This window comes from Sorex fumeus, unplaced genomic scaffold (genome assembly GCF_029834395.1).
Source record: "Sorex fumeus unplaced genomic scaffold, SorFum_2.1 ptg000008l, whole genome shotgun sequence".
Classification (NCBI taxonomy): Eukaryota; Metazoa; Chordata; class Mammalia; order Eulipotyphla; family Soricidae; genus Sorex; species Sorex fumeus.
The window spans coordinates 29328374-29355239 of NW_026606065.1; the positions used below are offsets into that span (position 1 = coordinate 29328374).

General features: G+C 54.4%; 1 protein-coding gene across 2 annotated transcripts in view; it reads left to right on the forward strand.

The window, feature by feature from the left end:
- The first annotated feature begins 8036 nt into the window (after positions 1–8036).
- TMTC4 (transmembrane O-mannosyltransferase targeting cadherins 4) overlaps positions 8037–26866 on the forward strand; it is a 55113-nt gene continuing 36283 nt past the window's right edge. The window contains exons 1-5 of one of the 2 annotated variants that reach the window (XM_056109711.1): positions 8037–8177; positions 13195–13392; positions 17185–17300; positions 19775–19991; positions 20996–21083. In XM_056109711.1, coding sequence (XP_055965686.1) covers positions 13231–13392; positions 17185–17300; positions 19775–19991; positions 20996–21083 — 583 coding nt within the window. In that variant the 5' untranslated portion in view covers positions 8037–8177; positions 13195–13230. Of the gene's footprint in view, positions 8178–13194; positions 13393–17184; positions 17301–19774; positions 19992–20995; positions 21088–26866 lie in introns of those variants that run through there. The other variant, XM_056109710.1, reaches the window with a different exon arrangement.

Consider the following 26866-nt stretch of genomic DNA (forward strand, 5'->3'; position numbering starts at 1 on the left):
TCCTTAGTCCATAACCATTATACAAAGGCTAAATAGCTCCAGGCTGAGGTACAACAATCTTCACACACTTTCCTCTAAGGAAGTATTTTTTGATAATTTTTGCAGATTATTTATAACAAGCAATACAAATAAATTATTTAGGACCTGCTTTGGGGGCAGGCTTGGATGATGGTGAGAAAAAATCAAAGTAATGGTGGTGGAAAGGTGCGATGATAGTGGGATTGATGTTAGAATATTGAATGTAATAAATTATTATGAACAACATTATAAAAATAAAATAAAATTTAAAAAAGAATCATTCCACTCTGAAACCTGGGTAACCACAAGCATAATAATAACACATAACTGGTATTGAACATATTTTTATTGAATGAATAAAGAACATGTAAATAAGCACTTATTCCATCTCACATAGACAAGTGCATTACTCTATTCGAATCTGCAAAGTAGACATTTCGTTTAGCTTAATATTTTAAAATAAAAGTGATTCATTAAAGAATGCACCTGTTTTCAATATCGAGGAAGTACAATTTGCCACCGGTGGCATTTAAAGAAATTACTCTGCAGGAAAAGATGGCTGTGTTTACTACATTTTACTGAAGAGCTTGGAAAGTCAACATGAAAAAACATGGTAGGGTTGCAAATGATGGGGAGGAAAAGAGTTAGTGGGTAAAACAGCTAAGTGTCTGCAAATCCCAAGCTGTGAACCTAGCATGATAAAAGTCTGTGATTACCTGGGGGATTTGGCACAAAGTGGGACAAGGTCTGTTATGTTACTTCCCCTCTTAAGTAATTTCTCCACCTACTTGCAGGTGGCTCTACTCTCCCACTTCCCTTGGGGTCCCCTGCCCCCGCCCCTGTTGGTGGTATTCTGCTGGAGTTGTGGCAGTCATTGTCAAGTGTGTACGTGTTGTAGAGTTGTAGGAAGAGGCTGAACTGGGTAAGAGAGAAATACCTTCCTCCTTCTTCGAAGAATATGCCAAAAATTGTCAGAGGGAGATGAGCTCTTTGAACATCAGCAGGGATACATTTTTTCAACTGATTTGCTTGCATATTGGGGATGACGGTTGAGATATTCCAGCCTCTAGGGGCATGAAATGCATGTACGTTGGGTGCATTACAATTGGTGCAAATAGGGTCCTTTGGACTTGTGCCCAGTCCAGGCTCTCAGGTATTTGTAGCATCCCTGAATTCAGGGTTCCCCTTGACTCTGAGAAGAGCCAGGTGTTAGAGGACCCTAAGGATCCCTTCCTGCTTGTCACCGCAGGGAGAGGCCCATCAGGGAACTGTGTAACACCAGTTACACCGCACCCAAATCAGAAACTAGGACCTGGCAGCTGGGCTGAAGGGGTCCCTTCAACACCTGCATCCCCAAATGGGAAGTTACCCCCAAAGGGTTCAAACGGTTCCTCTATTTCCAATAACTTATTGACATTTGCTGCTGAGCAGAGAGAAAGGGAGAATCCAAGACAGATGGAGGGAGACAAATATTTGCCATCTCTGTTATTTCCAACCCAAACTATCAACGTTGTTTTGTATTTCAAGCTTCTTTTCATCTCTGGCTACAAATTCCACCGGGGCACATCAGATTGGCCGATGCGCCCTCTCCGCCCACTCCAGATAAAATAGATGAAGCTTGGCCACGAGCTTTCAGAAGCAAAACCCAGGTATGAGAGTTCCAGGACTAAGACTCCAGGTCACATGGCAGCAGCCAAGATGGGCCATCCCTCCCCGTCTCCCTGTCTGCTTAAGGTCCTGGCTGTCACACCCATGTTCTGCCTCCAGGTGCCATCTCAGCTCATCAACTGCTTTTATCCAGAGACTGCTTTTATTCATTTTACCCAAATGAATCTCAAAATGGATTAGCTCCCGATAGTGATGTCTCTGGACCCCAACCATTTACAATTTTAGAATTCCAGAAACACGTGTCCTCTCATGATATTCATAATCAGCAATAGAAAATAAATTATCTATCATCCCCCCTGGCAGGCAGGCTTGAATGGTGATGGGAAAATTTGAACAAACCATAATGCCCAAAAGTAGAGATAGAGTATGGGGGGGATTGTATGCCATAGAGGCAGGGGGAGGAGTGGGATGGCAGGGTGATACTGGGGATATTGGCGGTGGAAAATGTGCACTAGTGGAGGGATGGGTGGTCAATCATTGTATGATTGAAACTCAAACATGAAAGCTTTGTAACTGTGTCTCACGGTGATTCAGTTAAAAAAAAATTCTCTGGCTACATCCCTAAGTCACGCACCCAGTCTTGGCTGCAGAAAGAAGCTTTTAGATGGCAGGCCTCTCTCTTTCCCCTCTTCTGTGGAATGAGCTGATAATATTTGCTAGGTCGAGCTTTTGTGGGAATATTTTTTTAAGAAGCAGATGCAATAGGCCTAGAGCAGTGCCTGGCCTATCCTAAGTGCTCAAGCTTTGTAACGTGTGGGAAATCATCCTCCCAACAGCAACCCAAGTCCGGGAGAGTCCCTCAGGCAAAAGAGTTTGGATATTTTAAAATATAATGGGGTGAGCAAATGTGCACCCAGAATAGAATGGATGATAGGCACCAAACTTGTGCCCAGGAAGGAATAGAACAGTTTAGATGTCTTTTAGATATAGAAGGAAACATAGGCAAAAATAGAACAGGAAGCTGTCGTGATTTTACTCTTTCCTCTAACAGGGGCTACTCACTGGCTTTGTGCAGTACGCCAGTCTCTGCTCTTAATGTACCGGTGGAATTTGGCTGTGCTAACCAACTGGCCTTAGTGTCTGTCGACCTCAGCAACGGCTCACGTGATGGGAACCAGGGCTTGGAGGAATGAGACTGTATTGAATGAAAGGCCGCCTGTGAGCTCACTGGTGGCTGCCCACTGGCCCTAGAGATTAAACAGTCCCTGCGTTTCCTTGTGTGTTTTTTCTTTTTGCCTTATTCTCTGCAACCAACCCCTGCTGGATGGAGCTGAAAGGTGCCAATCTGATTGGCTTCAGATCGGTAAATTGCCACATATATATAATGTATATAATGTATACATGTATATATTGCATATGTATATGTGTATATACATGCATGTACATGTATAACACACATGTATATGCGTGTACATATATATGTGTGTGGGTGTGTGTGTATAGATATATGTATACATTTATGTTCACATATACATGTGTACATGTATACATGTACATGTATATGTATACATACATGAATGTATATGTATATAATGGTGAGCTCAGAGTGTTCTTCCTAAGGATCTGGGATCAAGGGGTGGGGTCAGTGTGGGACCCAGTAGCCAAGCCTGGAGAGTTTGCTCTGCTTCTCATATTTGTCATAATCAATCTGTAAGGCAGTGAAAGGAGAGATCAGTGGCACAGTTACCTTTCTTTTGAAGGAGCGGGGTGGGGCACACCTGGCTGTTCTCAGGGCTTACTTCTGGCCTTACACTCAGGGATCATTCTTAGCAGGGCTTGGTGGACCATATAGGGAACCGGGGATAGAACCCAGGTTGGCTGCAAGCAAGGCAAATGCCCTACTGAACTATCTCTCTGGCCCTCGCTGTTACCATTATGTTCTGCACAGAACCTGTCCCTGAGCTTGGACTAGCTCCACTGTCTCCCTGTGAGCATGTGACTCCACATGTGTGCAGAGTAGAGCATTAGACTTGTTAGGGGATTCCATTTCTTCCTGCCCCATGTTTTTACTAGAGGATAATTGACATCACACATTTTCTTGGTTTCAGGTATACAGCATGATTCAATATCCGTAGAGACTGTGACATAGTTGTGACAGTAAGTCCGGTTAATAATATAGAGAGTGACTTGGGGAAAAGTACTTCTCCTAAGAAGAAAGGCCAGGTGCCTGCTATGTGGTGGGCACGGACGCTGCGGGGGGCGGGGGGACATAGAGGACAAAAGATGCTGAGTCCAGAGCTCCCCGTAACTCACATGGACGCTGGACACTTCTGCAGAGATGGCATGGTTAGTCACGGTGGCAGTGGAAACATGTGTCGGGACATAAGGGTGTCTGGGGAGAGATCTAAGAGACGGGAGAGAAAGAGGGAGGGAGGGAGGAAGGAGGGAGGAGAGAGAGAGAGAGAGAGAGAGAGAGAGAGAGAGAGAGAGAGAACTCCAGACCCACACCAGGCTGAGTTTCATACCCGAGGCACCCCAGAGCGGGGCCCGTGGAGGACTCAGAGAGTCCCAGCAGCCGAAATCTCCATGCTCCAGTTGCTGCCATGCTCATGGCCGGACTCCACAGGCTCAGGACAAGCCGCCTCCAGGAATGAATCTGTTGAAAAACTCAACAAGCTGCAGAGATGCTTCCGGACCTCAAAGTCAACATCCAGTTAAAAATTTAACTCCAGCTGTATCACTCCATTCAAAATTTTAGAGTTTCCGGAGTGACATCTCAGAGTCTACACCACTGATATACCAGGAGTAGCACACCACATTGGATGGGATGTAAAGTAGAAGGCAACCAATCTCGATTAAGAAAATATTAACAGGGGCTGGAGCGATAGCACAGTGGGTAGGGCTTTTGCCTTGCACGCGGCTGATCCAGGTTCAATTTCCAACATCCCATATGGTCCCCCGAGCATCACTAGGAGTAATTCCTGAGTGCATGAGCCAGAAAAAAAGAAGAAAAAAAAAAAGAAAATATGAACACACAAGATTCAACCTTTAGCAACATGTTAGTAATCTCTTATACAAGGGCTTAATGACTCCAGGGTGAGATACAATAATCTTCACACACTTTCTTCTAAGGAAATTTTTGGATCATTTTTAGAGAATTATTCATAACAGATAATACAAAATAAATTATCTAGGGCCTGCTATTGGAGCCAGCTTGGGTGGTGGTTGGGAAAATTGGAAATAACGGTGGTGGAAAGGTGTAATGGTGATGGGATTGGTGTTAGAATATTAAATGTAATAAATTGGTGTGAACAAAAATTTTAAAAAATTGTGAAAAAGAGCAAGAGAACTGGTCTTCAGTAGAAAACTTGGCAGAGGGGCAGGCGTGAGGGGAATGTTAGGAAAGGGAATACTAGGCCAATGTGGTAGTGAGAAGTACAGTCACAGAGGTAGGCTGGCGGAAGGAGGGAAACTGGGGAAATTGGAGGAGGGTAGTGTGCACTGGTGAAGGTTCTGATGTTAGAACAATGTACACCTGAAACTCAATAATAAACATCTTTGTATTCTTATAGTTCACGGTGATTCAATTAAAAAAATAGTTTGGGTTTTTATGGAAACATTTGGTGGAGGTCAGGGCTACTGTCAGCTCTATGCTTAGAGATCACTCTTTTTTTTTTTTTATTAGTGAAACACCATGAGGTACAGTTGTAGATCCACAAATTTTTGTGCTTGAGTCTCGACTATACAATGATCAAACACCCATCCCTCCACCAGTGCCCATTTCCACCACCATGGGTAATATCCCTCCCACCCCCATCCCGCCCATCCCACCTTGCCTCTGTGGCAGGGCATTCCCTTTTGTTCTCTCTATTCTTTTGGGTGTTGTGGTCTGCAAAAGAGGCATCGAGTGACAAACATGTTCAGTCCATAGTCTACTTTCAACATGCCTCTCCCCTCCTGGGAGGCTCCTCCAGACACCCTTTATTTGGTGCTCCCCTCTCTATCTGAGCTGTCCTTTCCCATAGAACACCCGGCTGGCCTCTAAGCTATGGAGTAATCCTCCTGGTGCTGTAGAGATCACTCTTGTGGGCCACAAGAGATCATATGTGGTGGTATCAAACCCAGGTAAGCAGTGTGCAAGGCAAGCACTTTACCCACTGCAGTATATCTCCAGCCCCTATTATAAATTTTACTGATACAAATACAAATACGGCAGCTGAAGACCTCCAGGACCCAGCCACAGCCATGATGAGACCATTCTCCACATGCTAGGATGAGCCTCACACATGAAGAAACCAGCAGAGGAACCCAGGTGTGCGGGACCTGGGGCTGAAATCTCCAAGCCTGCTCAGATCAGGGCTGGGCCTCCTCCACCCAGACCCCCATCTTCCAGTAGCTAGACAGTTATACCCACCAACTGCCATGTAACCCCATCAACAGCTAAGATCTAGAGACTATAAAACCTAGCTCTCAGAAGTGCGTGGCCGCATTTGTGGCCGCATAACCTCTTATTGTCTAGTTCTCACGCTCAGAGAACCCGGCAGGCTACTGAGAGTATCTTGCCTGCATATATGCCTGACTGGGAACACCTGTAAAGGTGATTAGAGGCTGCCCCAAAAGCCTCCATCCCTCTCGGAGAGCCTGGCAAGCTACCGAGAGTATCCTGCCCACACAGCAGAGCCTGGCAAGCTACTCGTGGCATACTTGATATCCCAAAAATAGTAACAATGATGGTCCTCATTCCCCTGACCCTGAAAGAGCCCCCAATATGCCATCGGGCTACACTAGCACGTGACAGGGACGAATGGAGACATTACTGGTGCCCACTCAAGCAAATCGATGAAAAACAGGGTGATAGTGATAGTGATGGATACAAATTAGCACATAATTTATAAATTAGCACATAATTTACAAATACTATATGCTGATGAAAGTAAAAGGTGTATCACAAATATGTATGTTCACAAATAACCATTACCCAAAGCAGAAAGTAGGGAAGGATTGTATTCCATTTGGGACACCATCCATATAAGCTGACCGCCACACAGCCAGATTTTTTCTAAATCGGAAGCCACATAACTGGCTTCAGAAGACTAAGGGCCAGAGGAGTAAACTTGAATGAAATGTTGGCAATGCATTAAACCACACAGGGTGGGGGAAGGGAAGCCGGGGGAAGGGAAGCCCGTGGGGGGGCGGGGGGACCAACAGGGAGACTGTGGGGGAAAGTTCTTTTAAGAACGGATTTTCCCTGAGACATCAGAGGAAACACACAAGGAGCCAGTTCTTTGGATTCAGTTGCCTGGGGAGAGCTACTGGAAGAGCTAGTCCCACTCCAGTCCTGTCCTGTCTTCCCGTTGTTTGTTGGATTCGCTCAAGCGGACCCAGTAACATCTCCATCCTGACACTTGTTACTGTGTTTGGCATACCGAATACCTCACGGGTAGTGCGGGAGGAGATACTCTTGGTAGTTTGCCCGGCCAGAGGAATAGAACCTGGGTCGGGGGTTGGCCGTGTGCAAGGCAAACGCCCTACCCGCCCTACCCGCTGTGCTATCGATCCAGCCCATAGTCCCACTAGACCAAGGAATACCAAGACATGGGTGGGACTTGGGAGAGGAAAAAGTGGCAACAGGCAACTTCCAAACGCAGCCTGGGAGCGCAGGAGGCGGGTGGGTGCTGGAAGGGTGAGGGGGCAGAGGAAGTTTGGGGGCTTATTTGATGCTTATTAGACCCAGTCAAGAGGAGAGGTCTGTGTTAGATGAGACTTATAGAATGCGGAGAGGAAGGTGGTGTGCAACCCTAGGGTGGCAAGAGCCAAGAGATCTCCTGAGACTGGAGGCCCGCGGGGGCCGTGGGTTCTTCGGAGAACCTGGAGCTGAGCATGCATGCAAGAGGATCGACGTAATTTTTAAAAGGGGGGTAAAAAAGGAGGCCAGCGGGACGCGAGAGGGCAGCACGTCCGGGAGCCATCAGAGCGAAATACACGTTTTTTCAGACAACTCCTCCCAGCCTGGGAGAAGTCACGGCTGGGGGTGGATCCGAGGTCGCCCCGGGCGCGACCCTCGACAGGATTAGGGCAGGCTCGGGAGGCTGAGACGCGGGCGGCCGGCCCGGGACCCGCTTCCGCTCCCGCCTCCCGGGGCCCCGGGGCTCGGGCCGCCCCTTCCCGCCCCGGCCCCGCCCGGGTGGCGCGCCCAGGACTCCGCTTCCTCCCCTCCCGCCGACTCCGCCGGGGCCCCGCCTCCGGGGCGACGTCACCCGCGCCTCCACCAATGAGCCGGAGAGGGCGCAGCGGCCACGGGAGAGTGACGGCCTCGGCGCCCAATGGCGGCGGGGTGGGGGCGTGGCGAGGCGGAGCGTGCGAGCGAGCCCCCGCGCGCGCGTGGAGAGCCGCGGGCGGTGCGCGCGGCGCGCGGCGCGGGCGGGAGGGCGCGGCGGGGGGCGGGGGGCGCGGGCGGCCCCTCCCCCTGCCCTGCTCGGGGCGGCCGCCGGGAGCCGCCGGAGTTTCGGCGCCCGGGAGGGAGATGCGGCCGCCGCTCGGGCTCCTTGCAGGTAACGCGCGGGGCGGCCCCTGCAGGGCCGAGCGCGCCGCGAGGCGGGGAGAGGGGGGCGGCCCGCGGCGCCCGGCCCCGACCCGGCGACTGCCGGAGGAGTTGATCGGAGTAGCGGGGCTGCAGCCCCCGCGGCTGGGGGGTCCCGGGGGCGCCGGGCTCCCCGCTGGAAGCAGCCGCGCGCGGGACAAAGGGCGCGGCGTGGAGGAGGCGCCCCGGGACTCGCGCTCCTGGGCTTGGCCTCGGCCCGGGGTCGCCACCAGCTTGTCGGGCGCGCCCTGGCCCGCAGCGGCCACCTGGCCCCGGGGCCCCGAGCTGGACAGCCGCGCCGGGTCTCTTGGCCTTCTGCCCTGGGTCCGAGGCGAGCGCGGCTCCCCCGCAGCGTCTGCGAGTGCTGGTTGCGGCGCGAGGGGGCAAGGAGGGAGGGTTGGCGGGGTGGGGGGTGGGGGGGGTGGTAGGACCGGCCAGCAGCACTTGCCCGCTCCGGCTTCGGAGTTTGGGGGCACGCGGAACAGGGGCTGCCCCAGCAGCCTCCCCGCCTGCCAACCTGCCCGGGCTTGTGGATTTGTGGATGCGGTGTGGAGCCGCACAAAAGGAGGGAGGAGTTGGAGCCCGAGCCGACGCGCGTTCCACGCGGCCCTTGGCCCTGCGTGGCAGATGGATCATGGGGAACTTCCTGGAGCAATGAACAGTGACACGAACCCGGGTCCCCGCCCCCCCCCCCTCCCCCGCAGTCCCGCAGTGCCCCCACCCCCATCCCCGGGGCCCCCAGGCTGGTTCCGATCACTACAAGCCAGCAAGCTGGAAACTTTATGGGAACGTGGGACCCGCGTGTGGAACCCCGCGGTGCTTCTTGTGGGTCTGTAGGCGTGGTGGTTGGCCCTGGGGAATGCCTGAAGTGTAAAGAAAAAAGAAAAAGAAAGAACGAGGAAGCGATTGGCAGGAGCAATTTCTGTTCAGAGATGCATGGGGGAGTGCGGGGGAGCCCCACCATTTCTGAGGCTCCCAGGAGAGCTGCCACCCAGGCTCACTCTGGGTCAGAACCCGCTGCGCTCTTTAATCCCATCCCAGAGGTTCTCAGTGGCCTCCGCCTGGCCAGGCCACTGGCGGGTCCCTGGGTTGTCCAGGTGGCAGGGTGGGCAGAGGCCAGGAGGCCCACAGTGCTTGCAGAAGGTCCCAAGGTAGATAGAAGGTGGCGGCTGATTGTCGTCCCAGGGGGATCCCGGAGGGTGGCACCCCCACTTTCCTCCCTGGAGCCCAGACTGCAGTGCCAGCTGTTACCTGGCCTCCAGGGACTCACTCTGTTGGGGGTTTTCATTCATTTGTATTAACCCCTTAGAAAACGAGGTTGGAGAAGTGGAGAATAACGGGACTTTCACTGGCTCTCCAGTTCCCCGGCTGGAAGAGCTGGTTCCTTCCCAACGCTGACAGCCAGGCTGGAGGCAGAGTGGGAGCAGAATGCAGCACTTCTCTCTGGTCCCACCCACCCAGGGAAAGCGACAGTGGTGCCCCAGCCAGCTGCCTCCCTCCCCCATACTCACACACACACACGTACACACATGCGCACGCACACACACACATACACACACACAAACACACACACAAACACACCCTTCCTGGAAAGAGGAGCAGGCCTCTGCCCCTTCATGCCTTGGGCCAGCATCCCCATCTGTCCCAGCTGTCCTGGGTACCTGGCTGGCCGGAATCATGGCAGAAGCTGATTCTCATTGTCTGGAGGGGTGTCAGGAGCACTCTGGAGGGTTCACGGCAACAGCAGCCACTGCAGCCGCACAGAAGGGCACAAGCCCTGCACATCAGGGCACCCCATACGGTGTATCTACGCTGATGGCAGCATCAGGGCTGTTGAGGCAGGTGATCAGAGCAGACTCAGGAGAGCTGGGCACCCCATCCATCTCTCCTTCATCCTTGCTGCGTCAGGACTGGTGCTGTCGTTCTGCTGTGGGCTGATGTTTGGGGACCTTACCTGGTGGTGCTCAGCAGGACTCTTCCTGGCTCAGGGCTCAGGGGATTCCTCCCAGATGAGCCAGGGACCGATCCCGAGGCTCTCACAGGTCAAGCTGAGCTCCAGCCCCAATGCAGCGTCTCTCCCACCCAGAAGCCGAGGCCTGCAGGCTGTCGACTCTTAGACCCGTGGCTGCACCACAGGGACTTTGCAAAGTTCCCAGCTCTCTGCTGCTGGCACTCCATGAGCCCCAGGGCCACTTGTGGGTACCAGTGAAAGTGCATGTCTGAGAGACTGGGGGAGGGAAAGGACCATGCAGAGAGCCAGCCACTGTGGGGAAAGTGTGGTGCAAGGTGGGGGTGGCAGGAGCCGTGGCAGCTGGGTGGAGGCCAGGCTCCCTGGTTCGCCTACAGAACTGGAGGCAATCGATCGATTGATCGTGCTGGGATCGATTCAGCTGCCCTGTGGGCTCCCCAGAGCCCAGGTGTACGGGTCCAGAGTCCAGCCTTCTTATCTCAGCGCCTGCCCAAGAGGGATAAGTGGGACCAGGCAGCCCTGAAGTGCGTGTTATTTCTGCACTGCTCCCTTGGACCCCGCGATGGCCTTGCAGGGAGGAGCACTTAGGTATCTGCAGCTGAGGCAGGGAGTACTGCACCCAGTTGCAGGACCTGGAACTGACAGAAGGGTTTGCTTTGTTCCTCCCTGTTAAGTCATGGCCTCCTCCTCCTAAGCATTTCACATTTTGTTTATATAATAGAAGGAATCATTCTTTTTCAGGGCTGCAGGGGCTCACACACACGTTGGTGCTCTGGTACTATTCCCAGCGCAGTGCTTGGGGGGTCGCTTTTTGATGCCCTCGGGGATCCTGGGGCTTGGACCCCCATCTCTGGCCCACAGAGCACATGCACAGCCCCTTGCGAGCCCTCCCACCCCTAGACAGAGCTTTACTGATGTAGAGACCCAACGTCAGCACCGTGTTAGCAAATCTGGTGTGCATTTGACCAGTCATTTATCCTGCCGACTTACCAGAAAGAAGACTTTGAAAAGGCAGTCCGGCTCTATAGTGATATCCAGGGATATCCCCACCCCTAACCTCTCTCCGCACCTGGAGAGGAAGGGACAGTGTGGCCAGACAGTGCTGCATCCACTGGGTGTTGCTTCTCCAACTTTGACTCAATAGAAGCTTCCAGAAAAGATGCCTGTGACCTCGCAGGCCTGTGTCTGTTCTGGGGCTTTGCCTTGGGGACTTGGGGAGTCAATCAGTACCTCTCACATCCTTTCTGGTCCAGGACCTGGGCTCCTCGTGGCCACCCCCACCGTGCCTGCCTCCCCCTCTTCTTTTTAACGGTCCTCCCGCCTTCCATCTTGCTGCCCTGGGCATCTGCCTCCAATCGGAGACCAGGTTTGGGCCTTTTAAAAGCACTCTTCCATAGAAAGGTAAATTCACCCCACAGGGAAGGGGATGCACCCTGGAAAACCACAGCGATTTCCCCCTTCCCAGAAGGTCTCCGTGAAAGCAGCTGGCTTTCAGGTTTCAGGGCACCCGGCAGAGCCAGGCAGAATCTATCCTCTGCAGGGTACTCAGAGAGGCCAGTTAAGCCAGATTGAGACTCGGTCCCTGGCCAGTCCCAAGAAAGTGATGGTTGAGAAAGGGTGGGCAGAGGCATAGAGAAAGCATGATGGGAGAGGGGAGTTGGGTGTTTCGGCCGGTTTCCAGGCAGGAATCTCCTAACCACCCCTCACTTCTGTGGAGTCGATCAGGTTTCTGAAGAGTGGCGCAGGAGACGGATCTGGAGGGGCGCAGTGACATGCACAGGCCCTCAGGGACAAATGGCAAGGCCACGGGACAGCATTACTGGACCTCCACAGTTGCCAGGGAGAGAGCAGAATGGGGCTGGGCCATAGCCCAGAGGGCTAAGGGTCATGCTTTGTATAGGCAAGGCTCCAGACTGGATTCCCCAGCACTTGTGGCCCCCTCTGAGAATGGCCTATTGGTCCCTGGCACCTTTGGGCTGGAGCCTCGGACAGTCCAGGCCAGATAGGGGGATGGCCCAGGCCCTGGGAGCACTGCTTGATCACTCCTCCATAGAAAGGAAAAGGCTTGTGAAGAAAGTGGGGCCAGTCCTCCTGCCCCTAGCTGACCTGGCAGCAGTGGCCTCTCCTTCCTCTGCCTCTCATGCCCTGCCCCGCCCCCACCACGCCTGCCTCCCTCCTCTTTTTAACGGTCCTTTCACCTTCCATCCTTCTGCCCTGGGCATCCACCTCCACTCAGAGACCAGGTTTGGGCCTTAAAAAAATGTTTGGGAAAAGGGGCCACACCCAGCAATGTTCCAGGGCTATTCCTGGCTCTGTACTCAGGCATCACTCCTGGTGATGCTCAGGGGACCATGTGGGGTGCTGGGGATCGAACCCGGGTCAGCCACGTGCAAAGCAAACGCCCTCCCTGCTGTACTATGGCTCTGGCCCCAGGTTTGTAGAATCAGGATCTTGTTTCATGCTCCCCATGGGCCGTGTCCCAGGCCCCAGCCACTCATGATCTTTTTTGTTAGCGGTAGTTAGGAACTTGGGTAAGATGGTGGGAGGGCCACTGAACATTTGCCCGATGGCACAGATAAATGCCAGGTTCCGTTTGATCTCTTCACAAGGGCTTCCAGTTTGACAAGAGGTGGGATAGAGATGGCAGGAGCCCCGAGTGACCCCTGTGTCCACTGGAGTGTGAAAGAGTGTGTAATGATTCCGTCTTCAGCTGTTCTCAGTGGAGGCCCTGCATGTGACACCCCCCCCTCCACTTCTACCCCTGGTACCACGTGGTCCCCTGGAGTGGCCCAGGAAACGCAGCCCCCAAAGCCTGAGCAGCTGCACCCCTCGGGTGCCCGTTGACCACCTATCCAGCTGGTAGGACACCTCCCTGAGATTGTCCGGGACACAGCCTGGGGACCAGCCACCCAACGCTTATAAAATGGATAAAAAATAAACAGCGGAAAGGGCTCCCCAGCTCTTGCTGGCCTCTCGGGGACATGCTGGTGACCCTCGCCCCGTGTCCTCTGCCCTGCAGATCTCTAAGCAGCAGGATGCTGGTGCGGCATTCAGGATGGCCCCGCTGGACGCCGAGCTGGAGCACATCGTCCCGCCCTGGGTCCTGGCCCCCTGCTGGGCCAGGTGCCTGGTGGCCTGCGTGTCCCTCCTGTGCTTTGCACGGAGCTACGATGGAGACTTCGTCTTCGACGACTCTGAGGCGATCGTGAACAACAAGGTGGGTGCCCTGCCCCCCTCTCCTGGCCGAAACCTGCCGCATCTTGGGTTCGTCTCTCTGAAACTCCCCCGGGGCATCGATTTGCCTGGGTCCTGGTTCCGCCTCAGGGCAGTATTCCACAATTGCCCCCCCACCAGGAGAGCCCAGTGGGGTCACTGAAATCACACCAGTGAAGACTAGGGGCCAGCTGATAGGATGGAAGGGAAGGGGGTGAGGTGGGCATAGGAAGAAAGCAAGGTCGGAAGGAAAAGGTCAGGAAGCACCTCTAGGCCTCTAACTCCCTCCACCCCAGTTCTGTCCCTCTCCCCAGTGAGGGCCCAGCTGGGCCCCACCCAGTCAGAGGGATGCTCTGCTGGGTTGACATGGCGGGTTTCATACAGTGTGTGGCAGATCAGTGTCACGAGACGTTTCCAGATCTTTAGCTAAGAACCCAGGAAATCGTTTTACAGTATGTAGATTGCCGCTGCAGTGATGGAAGGGGTCTTGCACACAGTTGCTGAGTGAGCCGGATTCGGTGTGTTGGCCGCAGGAAGTGACCATGGGGCCGCTCGCATTTGCTGCAGTCCTGGACAGGTTCACTGGCAGGCCCCGGCTCCACCAGGCAGCAGGCTGGCTGCTAGAGCGTGCCAGCCTCTGCCCCACCGCCGGCCACCCCCCCAGCACCCTCCACAGGCTGACTCGGCACGATGCCCACCCGTTTGGCTCCCTGGTGCAATGGCAGGGGAAATGTCCTCCTGTGGAGATGAGGTGGGAAAGGTTTGAGGAGGGAGAAGGACATCATTCTCCTCAGGTCTGAAAAGAGGAAGAGAGGAGAAGCCCTGAGTCTAGGCGGGCCCTCGGAAGGAAGGCGTTGGGCCGAGCTCCCAAGAGAGGTAAACAGTGTCAGGGTGCAGCGGGCTCACCAGAGGCGAGTGTAGCGGCTCTTTGTAACACCGTGGGTGTTCTTTGAAATGTTGACGTCCCCCTTCTCCCAAAGGAACAGGAACACGACATTTTCCTGCTGAAAGCTGGAGGAAGACTCTCTTTAGGACAAACTTGTATTTGAGGTGGGAGCAGGTGTGTGTGTGTGTGTGTGTGTGTGTGTGCATGCACATGTGTGTGTATGCTTATGTGTGTGTGTGCCTGTGAGTGTGTGTGCCTGTGAGTGTGGTTGAATGTGCGTGTGTGTTTCTGTGAGTCTGTGCATTTAAGTATGTGTATGTGCGCACACATGTATGTGTGTTTGTGACTGTGCGTGTGTGTTTATGTGAGTGTGTGCATGTGCGTGTGTTTTTGTAAGTGTTTGAGTGTGTGTACATGCGTGTGTGCGTGTGTGTAGGTTTGTGAGTGTGTGTGCGTGTGTGTAGGTTTGTGAGTGTGTGTGCGTGTGTGTTTATGCGAGTGTGTGCATGTGCGTATGTTTTTGTGTGTGTGTCCACGTGTGCATGTGTGTATGTTTGTGAGTGTGTGTGCGTGGATGTGTGTTTGAGTGTGTGTTTGTGCACGTGTGTTTGTATGTGTTTGCATGTATGTGTGTTTATATGAGTGTGTGTGTGTGTATGTGTGTGTGTGTGTGTGGTATGAACACACTTGCTCCCGTGACTGCAGATACCTTATTTGTCACAGAGTGGCAATGGTCTGGACTAAGGCACCCGCCCTTGCAAGGTCGATGTTTGCTTCCTGCTCAGGCTCATCCCTCCTCATTGACCTCAGGTCCAGCTGACAAACTTTGTCTCCCCGGCTGAGGAGCGGAGGAAGTGAGCTTGTCGCTGTGGGGGCAGATGGTGTGATGGCTGGGTCAGCCACCGCCTGGCTTTGTTACCAAGCATCCCGGACAAGACCTTATTTTGTTTTCTGTGTTTGGGGGTCACCAGGGCTAGGGGAGGGAGGAGCGAAGATGAGGGATGTGTGCTGTTTTGGTTGTGTTGTTTTGTTGAACGCAGGGCCTCGCTTCCGCAAGCCTGGCAGCCGGCTCCATCCCTGACTCCCGTTTTTATTTTCAAATTTTATTCTTTCTGTGGCTTCGTTTTGGAGGGACTGCCTGCTGATTCTGCACTCAGGAATCACTTGTTCTGGGGCTTAGGGGACCACATGGGGTGCCGGGGTTTGAACCCAGGTCATCTGCGTGCAAGGCAAGTGCCCTGCCCACTGTACTACCTCTCTGGCCCTCATAATCTGTTTTCTGTTTTGCTGAGCATTGAACGTATAAAGCGTTTACTCGGAGCTTGTCAGAGGCTCCTGGACCCGAGCGATAGCACAAGAGTCGGACGATGGCCTTGCGGGCTTCCAGCCTGGCTTTGGTCTGTGGCATCCCCTGTCATCCCCTGAGCACTGCCAGGAGGGACCCCTGAGTGCCGAGGCAGGAGTAAGCCCCAAGCACGGCTGAGTGTGACCCCAAAACAAACACATCTTTCAGGAAGGGGGAGACCTCCCAAGTGGTGCTCAGGGGCTGGTGGGCAAGACGGGGAGGGTTGGTCACTTCTGACAAAGCTTGCCCACCTGGGTCAGTGCGAGACTTGAAAGTGCGAGACTTGAAAATGCAGGACCACGGGGCTATTGTGGAGGTGCTCAGGGGCCCTCCAGGGCCACCTCACAATGCTCAGGGCACCGTGTGGTGCCCGGCAGCTGTGCTGAATCGCCAGACAGGGCTGGGTGTGAGCTCTGTGGGAAGGTGGGGGTCGTTCTCATCCTTCCGGGCAGAGGCGGCTGGCGGCTGCAGTGGCCACTCGGGCACACTCCGGGCCTTTGTGCAGGGCCCGAGTGAAAGGCGCTCCTCTGCCTGGCCCGCCGCCCGCAGCCCTGGGAACAGCCGGCCGCCGCCTTTCTCTACTGTCGGGACTGGTTTCCAGACGCTTCCTTGGAGTGCAGAGTCATGCAGTTGCCTGTTTTTTTTTTTCGTCTCTTGCAGAGGTGGTCTTGTTGGAGACTCAGAACCAACGGCTTGGGCTGGGGTTTTTTGTTTTTTGTTTTTTTCCCCAGGAATCGTTGGGAGGGAAAGCTACTCTCTGCCCAGGGTGCCCGCTGGGTGCCGACAACCCCCTAATCAAATATTGAGGACTTCGTAATCAAATATTGAAAGCTCCTTCGTCCTGGTATTTGTTTTCTAGTCCGCGGACGGAAAGCACCTCCACCCCTCCCCTTTGCAAGGAATTGAGGTTTGAGGTTCGTCCAGGACCAGCCCAGCTGGGCAGGGAGAGTCATGGCTACGTACGTGACCATACAAACTCATCCCTGACTCTTGGGGGGCCCTGGCCAGCCTCAGAAGCTGAACCCCCTCCCCCCACCCCCACCTTGGAAGGGAAATTTGCTCTCAGGGGCTTGTGGGTGAAGGTCCAGCCTTTCTGCAGGCCCTAAGGGCAGGTGGTCACTGGTCTGTGCTGCGTGATGGGCCCCATGGGCTTCGTGTCTGTCCGCTCTGAGGTTTGGGTAAACGCTGTGGGGAAAGGAGGATGAGCACCACCTCCATTCCCGTTCACGCATTCAGCAAACATTAGGCCCCTTCTGTATGCATGCAGCCTCACAGAGCCCCAGCCTGGGTGGGCTGCCCACAATATGATGGGTTCCAAGCTGCTTCCAGGTCCTGCATGAATGCTGGCAGGGTGGAATCGGGCTGGGGAAGCCCAGGAGACAGGCTGCTGGTCCAGAAGGCAGTATTTCCCAGCCCTGTCCAAGGGCACCGAGGGTGGGCAGTGCCTAGCCCAGGACTGGAACGGGCTTGGGAAGAGAAGGTGCCAGAGAAAGGAGGAAGAGACGGAGCGGGGGCTGGGAGGAGGCAGCCCCCGGACCCCTGGCACCCTGTGCACCTTCCCGCAGGACCTCCGCGCCGAGACCCCTCTCAGGGACCTGTGGCACCACGACTTCTGGGGCAGCCGGTTGAGCAGCAATGCCAGCCACAAGTCCTACCGGCCACTCACCGTGCTGACCTTCAGGTGAGGGTCACGGTCCAGGCGGGCGGGGGGGGGAGCGAGGGGCGGTACCAGCTTTGTCCCAAGGCAAGTGGGTGTCCCCAGGAACCAGCTCGAACTGCTCACCAGAAGGTGGGGTACACTCAGCACCCTCCTTTCTGCACTGGCCCCACTGGTAAGGAAGGGCAGGTGGCACCATGGGGATGGGTGCTGTCCTGTCCCCAGGGCAGCACACGCTCTGGATCCTTGGATTCTTCACATCAGCGATGTTTAGAGTCAAGGTGCCTGGGCGGCTGATGAAAGTGTGTTCGTGTTCCAGGGGGGTGGGGGTGGGGGTCATTCCCCTCTCCCCCGAAAAAAGGATTGGGCTGGAGACAGTGCAGAAGTTCACACCCTTGCCCTGCCCACGTCTAGCCCCTCCTTAGTCCCCAGCACCCCATAGGGTCCCCCAAGTCCCGCCAGGAGTGGTCCCTGGATGCAGAGCCAGGAATCAGCCCTGAGTACCACCAAGTGTCACCCCCAAACAAAAATTAATGCAGAAACCAAGGATGAGGGCCAGAGAGATAGTTCAGTGGGGAGGGTGCTTGCCTTGCACGTAGTGACCAGGTTCGGTCCCTGGTGTCCCACATGGTCCCCTGAGTACCACCAGGAGTGACCTCTGAGAACAGGGTCAGGAGTAAGCCGTGGGCATGGCTCAAAAACAAAATAAGAAGAAGAATGCCCAGCTCTGGTCCCACGCTTTCTCTCCAAGCCCTTTGTCTTGTGGCTCCTTCTCTGTATGTGGGATGGACCTGCAGCCTCCCCGCTGGGACGGGCACTGTCTGGACAGTCCCCCTAAGCCTCTTCCCTCCCCTGCTGTGCCCACAGTGGGCACCCCCTCCTCCCCTCAAGGACTGACCGCTACCAATCCTAGGACTGACTACCATCACCCCAGGACTGACCACTACCAACCCCAGGACTAACCACTACCAACCCCAGGACTGACTGCCACCAACCCCAGGACCGACCACCACCAACCCCAGGACCGACCACCACCAACCCCAGGACTGACCACCACCAACCCCAGGACTGACTACCACCACCCCCAGGACTGACCACCAACACCCCCAGGACTGACCGCCACCAACCCCAGGACTGACCGCCACCAACCCCAGGACTGACCACCACCAACCCCAGGACTGACTACCACCACCCCCAGGACTAACCGCCAACACCCCCAGGACTGACCGCCACCAATCCCAGGACTGACCGCCACCAACCCCAGGACTGACCACCACCAACCCCAGGACTGACCACCACCAACCCCAGGACTGACTACCACCAAACCCAAGAACTGAACACCACCAACCTCAGGACTGACCACCAACAACCGCAGGACTGACCGCCACCAACCTCAGGACTGACCACCACCAACCCCAGGACTGACCACCACCAACCCCAGGACTGACTACCACCAAACCCAAGAACTGACCACCACCAATCTCAGGACTGACTACCACCACCCCAGGACTGACCACTACCAACCCCAGGACTGACCACTACCAACCCCAGGACTGACCGCCAACAACCCCAGGACCGACCACCACCAATCCCAGGACTGACCACCACCAACCCCAGGACTGACCACCACCAACCCCAGGACTGACTACCACCAAACCCAAGAACTGACCACCACCAATCTCAGGACTGACTACCACCACCCCAGGACTGACCACTACCAACCCCAGGAATGACCACTACCAACCCCAGGACTGACCGCCACCAACCCCAGGACCGACCACCACCAATCCCAGGACTGACCACCACCAACCCCAGGACTGACTACCACCACCCCCAGGACTGACCGCCAACACCCCCAGGACTGACCGCCACCAACCCCAGGACTGACCGCCACCAACCCCAGGACTGACCACCACCAACCCCAGGACTGACCACCACCAACCGCAAGACTGACCGCCACCAACCTCAGGACTGAACGCCACCAACCCCAGGACTGACCACCACCAACCCCAGGACTGACCGCCACCAACCTCAAGACTGACCGCCACCAACCCCAGGACTGACCGCCACCAACCCCAGGTCTGACCGCCACCAACCGCAGGACTGACCGCCACCAACCTCAGGACTGACCACCACCAACCTCAGGACTGACTGCCACCAACCCCAGGACTGACCGCCACCAACCCCAGGTCTGACCGCCACCAACCGCAGGACTGACCACCACCAACCTCAGGACTGACCGCTACCACCACCAGGACTGACCACTACCAACTCCACGACTGACTGCCACCAACCCCAGGACTGACCACCCAAACCCCCAGGACTGACCACCACCAACCCCAGGACTGACCACCACCAACCCCAGGACTGACCGCCAACACCCCCAGGACTGACCACCACCGACCCCAGCACTGACCACCACCACCCCAGCACTGACCACCACCACCCCTAGGATGGATCCCCGCCCCCACCCCCAGCTCTAACTGCTTCCCCCGCAGGATTAACTACTGCCTCTCCGGAGGGTTCCACCCTGCCAGCTTCCATGTGGTCAACATCCTCCTGCACGGGGCCGTCTCGGTGCTGCTGCTGGACGTGTACTCGGTGCTTTTCGGGGGGCTGCAGTACTCGGGCCGGGGCCGCCGACTGGACCTGGCCCCCCGCGCCTCGCTGCTGGCCGCCCTGCTCTTCGCCGCACACCCAGTGCACACGGAGTGTGTAAGTGTCCTGACCAGCATGTTGGTTCCTCTCAAAGCTTCACTCGGGAGTCCCCGGATCAAGCTTGGGCTAGGTCGGGGCAGGGAGGGGATTGCCCACCACTGAGTGACCAGCACAGCCCGGGAGGCGTCCAGCTCTCCCAGCAGCGGGGTGTGTGGGGGGGGCGGGGGCTCAAGTTCTTGAGTTGAAAAGTTGCTGTTTGCTTGGTTGGGGTTCTGGGAGGGGTTGCTGGGACCTCCCGGGCTACACTCAGGGGGAACTCAGGGGCCAGGAGGATCTGAGGGGCCTTGCAGAGCCCAGCAAGCCATGCAGAACTGGGGGCGAGAGAGGCATGCAGAGCCCGGTGTGTTCCAGCCCTGAGAAATAAATCCTGGCCCCAAGAACACCTTTTCTAAGACCAGACTAGAGTGTCCTGCGGGCACGTCAATTATTTTCTCAGAGACAGGATCTACTGAAGGGTCTGCTGTCTTATTTTACTGGAGAGGTGCCCACAGCCAGCAGTGCTTCCTTCCAGCTCTGTGCTCAGGGATCACTCCTGGCAGGCTCGGGCTCCCCTGGGTGGTGCCAGGGGTCGAATACTGGTCAGCTGCAGGCTGGCAGCGCCCTGCTCACCGTGCCATCTCCCCAGCCCTAGCTCTAGAAAAAAAAATCCTTTCAAAGGATTTTTCAAATGTCCTTGGGCCAGGAAATAGTGCAGGGATTAGAGCACTTGCCTTGCATGTGGGTGGCCCTGGTTCAATCCCCAGCACCACATGGTCCCCAAAGTGATACCAGGTACAGCCCCAGGGACTCATGGGCACCCCCAGGATGGCCTGGGTGCTGGCTAGCCCCAGAGGGTCTGAGCAGGACCACGGCATCGAAGCTGCTCTGCGGGTTGGCTGACAGTCAAGAGGGGCTCCCACCCGCAGGAGACCCTGCAGCCCACCACGCCCCCAAAATGACCTGTAACTGTCCGGCCTGTTGACCTGAGCCCACATCCTTTCTTCCCTGTCCCCTCTCTGCAGGTGGCCGGTGTGGTGGGCCGAGCAGACCTGCTGGGTGCCCTCTTCTTCCTCCTGTCTTTCCTGGGCTACTGCAAAGCTTTCAGAGACAGTAAGTGTGTTTGCATTTGGAGAGGAGGCGTGACTAGTTTTGTCTGTGCCTGTCACTTGAGGGGGCGGAGGCCTCGAGGTTGCGGGCCTGCAGGGTGCGTCTGTCTACACCCTGGCCTCTGTCACGACACTGGTTCATGCAGGGGCGCCTCGTCCATCCTGGGGCTTTGTTCTCAGGAATCAAGGTGGAGTTTTGCTTCCAGAATTGTCAGGGAAGAAAACATTCGCTTGGGGCTGAAGCGATAGCACAGCGAGGAGGGCGTTTGCCTTGCATGCGGCCAATCCGGGTTCTATTCCCAGCATCCCATATGGTCCCCCAAGCACTGCCAGGAGTAATTCCTGAGTGCAGAACCAGGAGTATAACCCCTGTGCATCACCAGGTATGACCCAGAAAAAGCAAATTAAAAAAAAAAAAAAAGAAAAAAAACCCATTTTTTTATCTTTTATTAAAACAACTTGGTGGAGAAAATTTAAAAAGTGAAAGCTGTATAGTTGTGGGCTAGAGAAATAGTGCAGGACGTAGGGCTCTGGCCTTGCCTGCAACCCCCCTTGGGTTGGATTCCCCAACCCCCATAGGGTCTTCTCAGCCCACCAGGAGTGATGCCTGAGCACAGAGCCAGGAATAAACCCTGCACACTGTTAGGTGGGGCACCCCCAAACAACCCCCCTAAAGCCATAGAATTGTAAATCTACAGTAGGACTTTGAGGGGTTTTTCCCCACCTCCCACCCCAATTCCGTTTCCATATTCCTCTTTTTATTAATTGCTCCCTATTGCAAATGGATTTCTAGCCATCACAGGGGCTTTGGAGAAGGAAAATAAAGAAAGGACGAGGGCCGGAGAGATAGCACAGTGGGTAGGGTCCTTGCCTTGCGTGCTGCTGACCCAGGTTCAATTCCTTGGCACCACGTATGTTTCCCCAACTCCACCAAGAGTGATCCCTGAGAGCAGAGCCAGGAGCAGGCTCTGAGTACTGCAGGTGTGCCCCCCTCCACCTCCCCCCCCCAAAAAGTGTGATGTCTTAAGTTGGACCCATCCTGGAGGGTTCCAAGAAAACTTTCCAGCACCACTAAAGGTCACTCCTGTGTGATCAGAGAAAACCCTCAGGAGCCTCAGAATTCTCTCACTCAGCACCTGGTTTATTAGCCTCGGCAGGGGAAGCTCTTGTCCCAGAATGTTGACTCTGAAGCCTTTTCTGTTCTTTTCCTTTTTCTAACACCTTCTCTAAGTCACCCACCAAGGTATCTGCACTGACATGTATATGGGTGCTTCTGTCAGTAATTCATTAGAGAGAAAACAATTTTGTTTTGTTTTGTTTTTTAATTTTTATTAGTGAAACACCATGAGGTACAGTTGTAGACTTAACAATTTTTTGTGCTTGGGTTTCAGTTATACAATGATCAAGTACCCATCCCTTCACCAGTGCCCATTTTCCACCACCACGGGTCCCAGTATCCCTCCCACCCCCCACCCCCCACCCCCGCCCTCTGGAGAGAAAACCATTTTGGAGATTTTGTGCATATAAGATTTTCCTTTTTTTCCTTTTTTTTTTTTTTTGCTTTTTTGGGTTACACCCAGCGTTGCTCAGGGGTAACTCCCTGCACTCAGAAATTGCTTCTGGCAGTGCCTCGGAGACCATATGAGATGCCGGGATCTAACCAGGGTCGGCCACATGCAAGACAAATGCAAACGCCCTACCCGCTGTGCTATCACTTGCAGCCCCAAGAGAGATTTTCTTTCTCTAAAGCCTCGAAAACTAATGCCAAAGTACTGAAGGGACTTTTGTATGCTGGGTCTCTCATGAAAGCTTTGATGCATGAGGAATGGCCATGTGGATTCAGCCCTCAGGGGTGCATATCACTGCAGTAGCACTGGGTATTGCTCCCGAACGTGCCTACAAGGTTTGTTTTAAACTCGGGAAGAAAATGTGAGGCCTCTGATGCTGAGAACTTGAATATTTGGTATCGGAGCCAGTGGAGAGGCGCTTGCCATCATGCGGTGGTCTCAGGTTGGATACCCAGCATCCCAGAGTGTTCCCCAAGCCCCTCCAGGTGTGATCCTGGGAGCACAGAGCCAGGAGTGAGCCCATGAGCATCGCCAGGTATGGTCCAAAAAACCCTTCGAAAAGAAAAAAAGAATATAAACATTTGTAGGGAATTCTCCTGTGCACCAGAAGCAATGGGGAAGATGGCATCTACGAAAGGAAGCCCTGTCAGAAATGCGAAGAGTCGGGGCACAGCTCTGAGGGAAGGCACAAGGCTGGCATGTGTGAGAATCTGGGCTCAGGAGAGAGTGGGGGGTGGGGGGAGAGGAGAAGAGGAGAGCGAGGGAGAGAAGAAAGAGGAGAGAGAGAGGGGAGACAGAGATGAGACATAGGAGAGACAGGAGAAAGAGAAGAGGGATTGAGAGTGGAGAAAGGGAGAGAAGAGAGAGAGAGAAGTAGGGGAGGGGGGAGAGATCACATTCAGTCCCATCTGCTTGAAATAGTTGAGAGACCAATGGATTGTTCCAGAACACTTTGGTTGTTGACCTCTGGTCGCCAGATTGGGCTTGCTTATTGGTTCTTGCACAGCTTCCTGGGGGAAAGCAGAGACCTGGTCTTCACAAAGCTCCCGGCACCTTATTTCATCTTTGGAAAAGGGAAAGCGAGAGGGTGTGTCCTCCACATGCCCTGAAAGTCATTCTGGACCAGACCCTGGGTCCCCTGTCCTAGAATAATTGGAGACCAGGAAGTCCCTCTCCTGGGGTTTGAGCGGCTACTGGACGGGACCCTCCCTTCCTTTTGTTCCTTCTCTTCCCTCTCAGCAGGAGATGGGAGAGGTCAGCAGTGGGGGGCGGAGAGGGAGGGGCTTCCCTTACTTCAGGCAGGAGGCCAGGAGCTGCCCCCACCTCAAAGTGGCCCCTTCCCTCTCCCTCCCCCACTCAGCCCTCCCCTTCCTTGTCTTGATTTGACGATGCTGCTGGGGCCTCTGTGCTCAGAATTGCTCCTGGCCAAGCAGGGGTCGGGATGGGAGGGCCATATGTGAGGCTAGAATGGAAGGAGGGTCCAAGGGGGGCAACGCAAATGCCTTTACCCTTCTCCTGGCTCTTCACTGTCTCTGGGATGCTTCCCTCCCTCTCCTTCCCTTCTCTCCCCTCCTCCCTCCCTTCCTCCCTTTTCTCCCCAATCCCTTCTTCCCTTCCCATCTCCTCTCTCTTCCCCTCCTCTCCCCTCCCTTTCCCTCCTCTCACCTCTCTTCTCTCCCCTTCCTTCTCCCCGTTTCCAGGGCGTCTGTTTTTGCGCCTTCTCTCTGCTGCACACTTCCGGGTAAGCTCTCTGGGTGTGCGGAGGATGGAAACGTCTTTGTTGCTAGATAACAGCCCTCAACCACTAGCCCCCACTGCTCTTGTTTCCTCTCAGAGGAGCTGGCCTTTCTGCAGCACTGCCTGTTCGCTCCCAGGCGGGGGCCAGGGGTGGGGGGTGATTCCTGGCATTCCCGGGGACTGTCTCCAGCTCTGTCCTGACCCAGCAGACGGTCAGAGCCTTCCCCGACTGACAGAGCCCAGGCACTGCTGGGGACAGAAACAGCCCTTCCCATCAGGGGCGTACAATCTGATATTTTGGTTTGGTTTGGTTTGGGTTTTTGTTTTGGCAGTGCTCAGGGCTTACTCCTGGCTCTGCACTAAGGAATTACTTAGTCCCCAGGCAGAGCTTGGGGACCACAGGGGATGCTGGATCGAACCCGGGTTGGCCACCTGCAAGGCAAGCACCCTACTACTACATTATCACCCCGGCAATTTTTTTTTAAATTACAATTAAGCTTTGATCCTCGGAGTGCTCTCCCTGTCCCTGCTCCCACGTTGGAATGTTCTGGTTCCCCATCCTTCCCACCAGCTTTCCTCCCTGGACCCCTTAGTGGCACTCTTTAAGTGCCCCACCTTGCTAAGCAGAAATGAGGTCTGTGGCCTTTGTGCCATCAGTTAGGGTTCATTTCCCTGAGAATCAGCTTTGTTATTTGCTGTTATTGGTCTTCTAAGGGTGGCTGGGGGCCACCATGCTGGGTCTCGGGGCTTCCAGGGGCCAGGCACATGCTCCAACCCTTTGCTCTGTCTCCCTGGCCTGGAACTGAGTTACCTTTCACACACCCTATCAGTCTCGTGATGGCCCACTGCATCGTGATTTGATGTCTCTATGCCGTGACCAATCACTGGAGGTCTAATTGATGTCCTTCCCTCCCATTTCCTTCTGCCCCTTCCACCCTGGTCCATGGAGGCAACGTAAACGCCTTTACCCCTTTCCTGGCTCTTGACTCTCTGGGATGCTTCCCTCTTGTTCCCTTACAGCCTACATACCTGTAACCATTTTTCTCCTGTGATGGGGATGTTTTTCCCTCCCTCCCCGCCGTGGACATCGGGAGGCTGGTCCCACACACCCTTTTTTGTGGGACTTGAGCTCTCGTAGCAGTGCTTACACATTCGAGCATGGTACTCATCTGGCTTCACGCTCTTCAGTGGCCGAGCTAGTGCTTGTGCCCACCAGGAGTTGGGTGGATTTCAGCTGCAGTGCTCACATTGGCTGCACACCAGGGATCATGCACTGCTAGGCCACCGAAGGTTCATCAAGGAACGTGCTCTGTGTATGTGGGTAGCACCAGGATCGAACTCAGGGCCTCACAGTTGGAACGAAGGCACCTTCTGTCACTGAGCCCCCCTGGGCCCAGCTAGAACTTTTACTCTCTATTTTTTTGGGGAAGAGGGGTCACACCCAGCGATGCTCAGGGGTTACTCCTGGCTCTGCACTCAGGAATTACTCCTGGCAGTGCTTGGGGGACCATATGGGATGCCAGGGATCCAACCTGGGTTGGCCGCATGCAAGGCAAATGCCCTCCGTGCTGTACTATCGCTCCAGCCCCAGTGTATCTGTTTTCACCCAGAGTTTAAAACTGTAAAAGGAATAGTTTGCACATTTGCGTTTTTTCCCTGTCACTCAGCGAGGACCATGCCAGACCCACCCCTCTGCCCTCCATGGAGAAAAGTCTCATTTCCTGTTGGAGCAATGATGAGCCTTTGACCCATGGTTTGCATTTTCCTTCCATGGGATCAGAAATATTCTGCTCAAGGCAGCACTGTCTCCAACAGGCAGGTGTTCAGTCCGGGATTATTATTGTTATTACAAATAATAACGCTGCTCATTGTTCAGACTTAATTTTTAGAGTATTTGACCTGATTTTTATTTTTGGATCTGAGCTTAAATTCAAAGAAAGGTCCACCAGGAGCTGCAGATAGACTTGAAGTCTGCGGAAAGCTCTCAGAGCGGAGTAGATTTTAAATTTCTTAAAAGGACAAAAATGTTGAATCCTCTGAAATTAATGATTTAAATAGATAAAAAGTTTCATCCAGGGAATACATTTTTGGGGGGTATTATCTCGCTGGTTTTCTTTATAGCTCAGATGTCTCTATTAGAAAGCTCTTGACAATTTTTAAACTGCCTGGGCTTATTAACAAGTAATTCTGCACTCACCTGTGGAATCCTGACATTTTCAGAAAATGGGAAAAAAAAATCTACTCACATAACCTTTCTGTCTGCCTTTTTTTTTTTTAAGTGCCTAAATTGAATATTTCCAAGCTAGATCTTTGGCGGCAGAATCTTTTTTTGTTTTTGTTTTTTTCTTTTCATAAAAGGAAATGTCTTTCCTTTGGAAAATACACATTTTCTTAGCAACAGTCGGGCTAAAGAAATGGCTTGGTCGTCATCGTCCCCAGCCACGAGCAAGGAGCAGCCCCTCAGCATTGCTGAGACTTGTTC